The sequence below is a fragment of the Arachis hypogaea genome, chromosome 2 (assembly GCF_003086295.3).
Source record: "Arachis hypogaea cultivar Tifrunner chromosome 2, arahy.Tifrunner.gnm2.J5K5, whole genome shotgun sequence".
In the NCBI taxonomy this organism is placed as follows: domain Eukaryota; kingdom Viridiplantae; phylum Streptophyta; class Magnoliopsida; order Fabales; family Fabaceae; genus Arachis; species Arachis hypogaea.
The window spans coordinates 8760475-8770989 of NC_092037.1; the positions used below are offsets into that span (position 1 = coordinate 8760475).

Consider the following 10515-nt stretch of genomic DNA (forward strand, 5'->3'; position numbering starts at 1 on the left):
TTTTCGCTACAAAATGGTCTCCAAAATTTCAGTTTGTTTTAAAATCGTCATTCGAACGAAAATGCCCTTCCCCCTTCACCCCAAAATCAACCAAACTCAACAGAAGTAGAACAGAAGCCTATGCTGAACCAGAACCCACTACCACCACCACCAGTATCATCATAGTCATCATCATCATCATCAGAACTTTCCTTAAAATCAACCAGAAGCCCAAGTTGAACAAGAACCCACCACCACCACCACCATTATGATCATGGTCATCATCATCATCATCATCATCAAAAGAACAACAAAACTCAAAACAAAACCCACCACCACCCCCACCATCATCATCAACACCAGAACCCACCACCACCCCCACCTCAGAAAATCAGAACTCAGAATTCCACAACAAATTCAGAATCACAAAGCAAAAAATTCAGATATTTCACAATAAATTTCACAAAAAATTCAAAAATTCTACGAAAAATCTAGTTCACAGAGAAGAAGAAGAAGAAGAAGCGGCGGGCGGTGAGGGTCGTGGAGCAGCGGCGAGAACGCGGGTAGTAGAGCGAGCGGCGAGGACTGAACTACGAGGAGCAAGAGCGGCGGCAGCGACGGCAAAAAGAAGTGGTGGTGGCCCTTAACTTTCTCCCTTACGATCTCTCTCTTCTCCCTTAGCTTTCTCCTCTCTCGCTCTCTGTTTTCCTTTCCGATAACAGGCGGCGGTGCAGCGGTACAACGGTGCGGTAGTGCGGCCTCCCCTTCCCCCCGATTCTCCCTCTCCCCCCCCCGATTCTCTTTCTCCTTCTCCCTACCCCTGATTCTCTTTCTCCCTCCCGTGGCTTTGTTTCTTTCTTTTTTTTATTTTATAATTTTTTAATGAAAGATAATTTGGTAATAAAAAAAATAAAATTGGTAAAAAGAACGATTTTAAAACAAATTAAAACTTTAAGGACTATTTTGTAATGAAAAAAAGTCGAGGATGAAATCGATTTTCGACCTCTATGTTGGAAACCAAAATCATACTTAATTCCAATTTTTACCATTTTAAATATAATTTTTTTTTCAATATTTAATTATCTTTTGCTATTTTTTTAAGAGACTCAAAACTCTTTTTATAAAATAGATATTTACTTTACCATCTAGCGATAACTTGGTACAACTATTATTAAGGGTCTGTTTGGGAACTTTAAAAGTAATTTTTTTGAGCTTTTAACTAAAAATAATAGTATTAATGTCTGGTGCAATTTTTAAAATTAAATTGCAGTTTTTTAAGAAAATATTTAAAAATTTATAAAAAAGTTAAAAAACATATCTTCTCTCATAATATTACTACTTTTTATTATATTTATATAAATAAATATTTTTAAAATTAAAAATTTAAATATAAAATAATTTATTTATAAACTATTTTTAATATAGTTATTTATTGTTTAAACTATTTTTTAAAAAAAATTAATTAAGTTGTTGTTAAAACTAATGCTATAGAGTAATTAATGTGATAATGATTGATAATGACAGCGACAACTTATCTGACAAAGCTGCGTAAAAGTCGCGAGTATTGCTTGTACTTTGGATAAGAACACCAAATTCTCAAGTTTCCATTCTTAGATCTCAAAAGTGTCCCAGATCATCAGCTGTAAACATAAAACGGCACCCACTCTGACACACATGCGTGTCGTTCATAGGAATCATCGTGTGTTCGTGTCGTTTCCCTATCCATTCTCCAACTACAACTAGGACACACCCGGCCTCTTTTCTATTTTTTTCCATTTCAATTCTACAAGCTGTGAAAATTTTCATGACCCTTTGAAAATTCCTTGCTTTATTCTTCTTCCCTTTATTTGGTATATATCTTGGTCAAAATAATCCCATGTATTTGTCTCATGATGTTGGAGTTGTTTGTCTATTGACTCTTCTCTCACTACCCCTTTATCTCAAAGTTTACAAATTCAAGTTCAAGCTCAAATTTTGAGGCCAATTCAGCTTCTGGGTCATTGAGATCTAAGAGAATATTTGATTGTGTGTTGGTATGGGTTCTAATTTGTCATCGTGTGTTTGTGATGATGGTGATGGTGGTCCCTTGAAGCCAAGACTTGGGGACATACCAGAGAGTTGTGTGGCATTGGTGTTAATGTATTTGGACCCTCTTGATATATGCAAGCTTGCACGGTTGAATAGAGCGTTTCGTGGTGCTTCGTTGGCAGATTTCATATGGGAATCTAAGTTACCTTTGAATTATAGGTTCATCATGGAGAAGGCTTTGGAAGATGACGATGATGATGCTTTTTCAATGGAGGATTTGGGGAAGAGGGATGTGTATGCAAGACTCTGCAAGCCTAGTTTATTTGACAATGGAACAAAGGTTAGATTTTTTTAAGTTTTAGTACTATGTTTGATGCGGAGTTTCTTATGTTGGATGTAGGTTTGGGAAATCACAAGAAAATAAAGTTAGGTCAATAGTCAACGGTTGAGTTATGAGTTATGACTAATGATAAGTGTTTAATTTGACAAGTAGCATGGGATTGAAGTTATATGGTTGAATCTTGTAATAAATTTATGAGGAATAGGTTTTGATTAGATGGAGTTTTGAGAAGCTATGTAATTTTTGACCTAATGATAAACACTTAATCTAACCTCAAAAAAGGATGGAGGAGATTATGGGGTTGTTTGATCCACTTCATCATGCTTTTTAATGAGTGATTGGTGTAAATAATGTTGTGTTTGGTGTAGGAAATTTGGCTAGATAAGAAAACCGGTGGGGTTTGTTTGGCAATTTCTTCCAAAGCATTGAGGATTACAGGAATAGATGATCGGAGATATTGGAGTCACATTTCTACAGAGGAGTCAAGGTGAGAGATTATTGTAAGTGAAACTCCTTTTATTCTTTGATTTTGTTCATTGGTCATTTTAGCTAGTTTTTTTGGTCTTGGTATGAAAAATTTTCACTACTGGATTGGTTTCACACATTTTACACTGTGTTAGGCCCGCTTTCTGGCTCTAAAAGTTCAAGGATTCAGAAATTGGCACTTTCCCAAACTCCAATTTACTAAGATCTAAGAATATCCAACGTCAAAATCTAGTACATGTCTAAAGTTGGAACGATCACCTCAGAATTTTGGTCCTACCTACTTTCCCACAGGCTCAATCGAGAACACATGAAATCCGGGTCTATAATCTTGCACGAACCCCTTTTTTAATTGAGAATTTAATTTGCATCTAGCGTTAACGCGGGATGTTTATGCACTAGGCTCTTTTTTTTTTTATTATTTAATTATGTGTTGCCACCTTTTGTATGGCATAAATGAATTGTCATATAGTGATTGCTATAGTGCCTAAAATTTGTTGTCTAATTTGTTAAAAAAAGAAAAAAGAAGTCAATATTTAATTTAAAAATATAAAAATAAATTCTTAAATATTTACTGTTTAACTTAAAAGGTAAGTTTCGCAAAATTCAGCACTGAATTAAAGGCACAAAAAAATTGGCCTTGTCATATATAAACTCAACTATGATTTGCATTAATATTATGTGTTCATTTATTTGGTTATGTTATTACTTGCATGTGTTGAAAGAATATAAGACAACATTGAAACCCCATTAATATATATTTTCTTTTTTCTCCAAACAGATTCCATACAATTGCATATCTTCATCAAATTTGGTGGCTTGAAGTGGAAGGAGATATTGAATTCCGATTTCCACCCGGGTCATACAATGTGTTCTTCAGGCTTATGCTCGGCAAGTCATCCAAGAGGCTCGGCCGGCGAGTTTGTAACTCCGAGCACATCCATGGTTGGGACATCAAACCTGTAAAATTCCAGCTAACAACTTCGGGTGGCCACGTCGTGTCGCAAAGCCATTTGGATAATCAAGGTCACTGGATCCTCTACCATGCCGGAACCTTTGTTTCTAAGGATTCCAATGACTTGATGAAGATCAAATTTTCATTGACTCAGATTGATTGCACTCACACAAAAGGTGGGTTGTGTGTAGATTCTGTGTTCATATGCAATAGTGGAGTAGGAAAGGGTGTAGATTGTTTTTGTAGATAGGGAATTAAGGCTTTGTTTGGTAATCATCTTATGAGACTGTTCTTGAATTGTTATGTTAAGATACTTAGCATACACAACCTATGTGTATATAAATGAGGAATGGGTTGAGGCATTTGGGTTTAGTAGTTTTATGAGTTTTGAGTTGTAGCATACTAAGGGGAGTTAAAGTAGATTTTGATGCTTCCAAACATGGCTTCAAAGTTCAAAAGTTAGTTTTCCTTTAGGTGTTTGGTTTTGTTAGTAGGACAATATTGCACATACATTTTTGTACGTTTTTCCTTCCCTCTTTAGCCAGAATATATGTGTGGCTTTTGTGTATATTTTTCTTGGTTAATATTGTGATTTGATTGCTTTGTTTAGTTGAGAGATCTTTAGCGGTTGGTGTTCTATTTCAGCTGGGAAACTCTTAGGAGTCAGAAAGTTTTAATATTTTTGGTTATAATTTGGCTAGTATAAATATTAAATTATTTTTATAAATAAATTTTATTAATTTATGTACGCAAATTTTAAAAAATATAAATACAAACTGTATTAATTCATATATGTAAATTATATATATTTTTTGTGTGAAACCTATATAAATATAGGTATAAATTATTATTGGTTAAATATTAGTAAAAAATAATAATATTTATTAGTCATATTGTATATGAAACACTATTTTTTCTTTATTTTTTTTATGAGTGTTAGCAGAAAAGAAAATTAAGCTCTTTTAATTTTGAGGGTAATCAGTTTTTTTATTTATATTTTTTAATTGTTCTTCTTTTTAAGAGTAAAGCCAGGGTATTCTTTGAAGCCGTGTGGCACCTCTATTTTTGGTGTAAATTGTTAGATTAGATATTGTTGTGGATTGTTTTTAATTCTCTTACAAAGAAAATTCTAGTCAAGTGTTCAATAATTTTTTTGGTCTAACATTTACAAAATCTTAGGTAAATTTCAAACAGAAAACCCAACCACAAACAAAAAAGAAAATGCAACAAAAATTTCTTATAGTAGCATGTTTTATTTTGATATAAAGAGATACAAAATATAATATTTATGTGTGTATATTTTTTTTTTAAATTGTTCATAAATTTGTAATAAAGATACAAATTATACAAGACTCTTTATGTGCATGTGTGTAAAAAACTAAGAACCGATAAAACGATGCTGCTACTCCAGAAATTGATAGAATGTTCTGCTCCCCAACTTTAGTATTAAAAACGAAAATCACAAAATTAAAGAGGGAAAACGTCTTATCAAAATCTGAAAACAGTTTTGCCATTGATGTGGATTTGAGGTGAATGATGAATTGAGGAAGAAAAAGAAGTAAAGGAATGAAGGTGAAAGAGGAGAGTGAAGAAGTGAGAAAGGGAGTGAATAGAAAGAAAGCATGCCAAAAACAGAATTAGGGTCCGTTTGGAAACACCTATTTTTTTAACTTTTGACTTATAAAAAGTTACGTTAATAGTGTTTCGTACAATTTTTGAAATAAACTTTTAACTTTTCAAAAAGTTATTTAAAAGCTTTTGAAGAAGTTAAAAAATATGATTTTTTCTATTTTCAAAAGTTATTTTATCACTCTTATTTCATACACAACTTTAAAACAAGAATTTTTATAATAATTTTTCAAACACAAAATAACTTATTTAAAAGTTATTATTAATAAAAATTCTTATATTTTAAATTTCTTTTTCAAAAGAACTTATTTAAGAAATTAGTCTTATAAACTATTAGCCAAAACTAATTGCCCTTCTACAATTTCTAAATTACATGATTTATATCTCTCTTTTTGATTGCGATTGTTGATAAAAGTTGTTATAATAGAGATGCACGTTTGTAGGTCTAAACATCATTACGTCTTTGTCTCTTACCTCTCATGTATCTTTATTTTATTGGTGTTTAGGTGAATCTAGATCATTTTCAATCTTATCCACGAAACAATTTAATGTAGAAACACTGACATATTTCTACAAATACATTCCATCGCCAACTCAATTATTTAGAACTCTTGTAACTTCAACATAAACACGTCCATCTAAATTATCAAAAATCTCTGCGACCTAATTTATCCAACCAAATTATATAAACGTTTTTATATTTATATATATCTTTTTTTTTTATTTTTCTTTTTTATTATTGTCATTGTTTCACCATCACCATCGCTACCACCTCATCTTCTTCCCCTTCCTTACTTTTTCTTTAAATTTTTTCTTTTTTTTTTCCTCGTCTATCATCATCATCATCATATTGTAGTAAAAAAAAAAAAACAAAAAGAATTATAAAAAATAAAATAAAATAATAATTAAAAAATAACAGAAAATAAAAAAAAGTTTAAAATTATGTAGAATTTATAAAAAAATATTAAATTTTTTTAACAATAACATATAGATATCTTAGTTTTAACACCGAAATTTTTGGTGTTATTTTTGTTTTTAACAAGAATTTAATCTAATAAGTGTGAATTTATTCATTCAATTAAATAAAATTACAATACATATTTATTCAAGTTTAATATGAAAATAATACTCCTAAAAGAAAATGTAAGAGTAAAAAAAAAGAAAGAAAAATCAAAAGAAGAATAAGAAACAAAAAAAATGCAATATTAAAAAAATATTTCTATATTTGTAACAAAATTTCGATGTTAAAATCATGAAATTTCGATGCTATTTTTGTTATTGTAAAAAATTCAGTATTATTTTCTAATAAAATTTACATAACTCAAAACTCCTCTCATTCCTTATCATCATCTTATTTTTTTTATTTCAACTCCTCTCATTCCTTATCATCATTATCTTATTTTTTTTATTTCAACATCTCAATTCTTTTGTTTAAATCTCAACAACAAAAAATCAAACAAAAAAAAGACATAATGCAAAAACCACCAAAAGGATGAAAAAGAAATACAGCAATAACAACAATAAAAAAACAAAAAATCAAACAAAAAAAAAGATAGGACGAAAAAAAAAAAATACAGCAATAACAATAAAAAACGCCGATGATATAAAAATATGTAAAAGAAGGAAAAAAAACACAAAGGAAAAAAAAAAACGCAAAGAAAAAAAAATAATAAAACTAGTTTTTGTTGAATTTAAACTAACTTTTGACATCACTCAAATTATCGGGCACTTTTATTCACAATAAAAATACCCTTTCCGTAAAAGAGAATATAAACCTCAAAAGGTTACCCAAAAGGAAAATAAAAACCTCAACCTATGAAAATAGAGGATAACTATCCATAAGACACAATAGAACATTAAATAATAATAATAATAATAATAACACCGCTCACAAATTCACCTAGTTTTCCGTCCTAAGAACTTAAAATAGTGGAGAAAGAATCAAAATGGAACAAATTTACTATCATGTTTGTGTCTATTTCCAATCCAAAATTTCCTGGCTAACAGCTTATAATTTTGTTCAGATTTAAACAGGATGTTAAAAGCAGTTGTGTTGTGTCGTTTGAACATTAGTTCTGCCATTTCTTTATATAAAGCTTTTCCGCAGTTTCAGTCTATCCAATTGATCCCCCAAAAGATAAAAAAAAAAACTCAATAGTGGTAATTTTATAAATGCTTACGTCCATTAAAAATGTAGCAACCTTAATCAAAACTCTACCAAAATCGAAGACAAACAAAGAACATACCATTTCATGAAACAAAATCACATGTTTACTTAAAGCACTTGGCATCCAAAAGAGACTCTCCCTCGAATGGTTCATGATCTTCAATCATCTGATTGACGCGTTCCTTTTGATTTTCATCAGATATGTCAACCTTACTCCACTCATAAAGCTCCATGTCATAGCATTCATCCATCACAAACTTGGGGATTTCTGGACCACGGAAAAGCCACAACCCCTTCACCTTGAATGGTGGCTGGGATCCAATCACAAGCATCTTTCCAAATGCATACTTACGGGCCAAATCCATCCGCTGAAGAAACCCACCAACTTTGTTCATTGTCACAAACGAAACAGTGTTCTCATCATTGTACTTGTAATCACAAAACCACAAAGAATATCCTTCCGGATCATACATGTCCCAAAATCCTGCATTATATGAAAAAAATTGGAATCCATTTCTTAAGACATAATTTGAAATGACAAGTAACCATAAATCTTGCAACGGATCAAGCTACACAGATACAATGAAAATACCTTTGATTGCAACCTCACGGAAATTAGTTTTGGTGTTCGAATAGAGCCTTTTCCATTCATCCAATATCATCTTACTTGGGGGGAGAAGATCAAGAGGATTCTTGGGTTTTGGCTTGGGAGCTTCTTCCTCCTCTTCTTCTACTTTGGGCTTTTCCGGTTCTTTTTTCGCCTCTTTCTTTGCCTCTTTCTTTGGCTCATCCTTCGCCTTGGGCTTAGATTCTTTTGGCTGGGCAGGCTTAGATGGAACCGGGGGGACAGCGTCCGCCTGCTTGACTTGACCGAGTATCTTGCGGAAGTTTGGCTGATTAACCAAGGTCCAGAAGTATCTCTCGACATGAGGAAACTCTGAGGTGAAACTCTTGATCATGATATTAGTGAAACCCAAATACAAGTTGCATGTTGTTATGATGTCAGCCAGGGTCACAGTGTGTCCAACCAGGTAAGTATTAGTGGCAAGATGAGTGTTCAATGCACCCAAAGCTCTCTTTAGGGAAGAAATTGCAGCCTCCTCGGCCTTCATTCCAAAAAGAAAATAAAATTGAAGCTAACCATTAGCGGCACTAGCAACATAATGTAGGAAACAAATAGAAAAATCATGAACATAATCAAGTGATTTCAACTTTATGAAATGAACATATATACCACTCATTCATCACATAATACCATTCAACTGCAAAACATTCTCCAGCTCTTTATGCGAATAACAGTTAACAAATTTTGAAACATGACTAAAAAACTAAGCACAAACATTTGTGTTCCTTAGTTCTCTGTCATCATTTTTCATACTTCTGTTTGGGGATGGAATAGCAACCACAGAGAGATTACAATCCACATTGCAAACTTTAAATCAGTTTCAAAAAGGTGAAATTAACATTAACATTAACAAAATATTTTGTACACTACTAACCGGAGGAAGGTAAGGTCCAAATCCCTTTCTTGGGGCGAACCACCTGCCAATATTAGCATCAATCTCCAATGATGAAAAATCAATCCATTGCTCGATGTGGCCCTTCAACATAAAAGAATTAAAAATATGAGCAAAAAATTACAAAAGAATAGTGGAACAATGACAAGTATTATGAACCAAAACATGGAAGAAACGAACACAGGTTTCAAACCCTTACATAATCAATGGAGGAAGAACCATACAAAGTGTTGTCCCCCTTTACCCGAGCAACTGCAAAATAAATCATGTATAAGATGTATAAGAACATATCATAATGTTGGGATTTCTACAAAAATAAATCAAATAATGAATAATGATTGTAAAATCCTACCATAACGAGCAATTGCATTGCTCTCAAATACAGGACCCTCCGGTGTCTCTAACACAGGAACCTGGAAGAATACTATGCAATGTAAGTACCAAAGTCAAACCAAATCAAAGCGATTAATGAGTGGACAAATATCGATACCTTGCCAATAGGATTCATCTTGAGAAATTCAGGGGTTTTATTAGACACACCCATCTCAAAGTTGGGGGCCAACTGAACCTGCACGCCGGCATACTCAGCTGCAATGAGTGCCTTGTAAGCATTTTTGTTTGATTTACCTGCATGCAGGATCTGCGCAACTATGAGTTAGATCAAGAGAACCTGAACTATAGATTAGATTAACACAAGTATAAAACTTTAACACATTTATCAATCAAGAACTCATTATGTAAATTTTCAAATAAAAAACTCATCTATGAAATTTGCTTACTATTTCAAAAACCCCAATTCAGAATAAAACCCTAAAGCCTAAATAATAAGAATAATAAGAGAAATGGTTAGGCAAGAGATGGTGATTATGAGAGAGAATGAGGGAGGGACTCACTAAGGCCATGGCTTCGGTTCGCTTCAAAGAAGAAAACCGTGAAGCTCTCGATGATGACGTGGACTACCTGTTAGTTCAGTTCAACCAAGAAACAGAGGAACTCAAAAAACGTGACATGAAAGAATGAAAAAGAGAACAGAGAGAAAACGTGAAGAGATCGATGTTACCAGCTTCCAAGTGACGCCCCTCTGAGATGATGAGATCCAAAACTAGCAGATAGAGATAGGCGGCAAGGCCAAGTAGCCAACTTTATTAGGGTTTTGTAGAGAGTCGAATACGGAAAATGGAATATCCTGTGGACAATATCGCAGTACACCAGAGAATTTAATAATGAGAAATTGTTGAGCAGTGTTACATTTTAAACCAAAGTTAATCTCTCACTCGTTGATAAGTGATAACCATTAGATCTTGAATAAAGGGTTCCCAAATAATAGTCAATAATAATATTATATTATAATTTATCAAATAATACGAATTTTTTATATAAATAAAATAAATATAAAATTTATGTCCTAAACATGCTA

At 32.5% G+C, this 10515-nt stretch overlaps 2 protein-coding genes across 2 annotated transcripts; one reads left to right on the forward strand and one right to left on the reverse strand.

The window, feature by feature from the left end:
- Positions 1-1525: 1525 nt before the first annotated feature.
- LOC112736507 (F-box protein PP2-A13) lies at positions 1526-4353 on the forward strand. The gene is made up of 3 exons (XM_025786009.3): positions 1526-2347; positions 2716-2834; positions 3612-4353. Exons 1-3 carry the CDS (start codon positions 2015-2017, stop codon positions 4033-4035), a joined length of 876 nt encoding a protein of 291 aa, XP_025641794.1. The 5' UTR covers positions 1526-2014; the 3' UTR covers positions 4036-4353.
- Positions 4354-7552: 3199 nt separating this feature from the next.
- On the reverse strand, positions 7553-10391 carry LOC112736502 (elongation factor 1-gamma 3). The gene is made up of 8 exons (XM_025785998.3): positions 10159-10391; positions 9992-10058; positions 9589-9738; positions 9451-9511; positions 9298-9350; positions 9081-9182; positions 8174-8687; positions 7553-8065 (listed from the first exon to the last, which is right to left on the reverse strand). The coding sequence occupies exons 2-8, from the start codon at positions 9998-10000 to the stop codon at positions 7686-7688; spliced, it is 1269 nt and encodes a 422-aa protein (XP_025641783.1). The 5' UTR covers positions 10001-10058; positions 10159-10391; the 3' UTR covers positions 7553-7685.
- Positions 10392-10515: the final 124 nt, after the last annotated feature.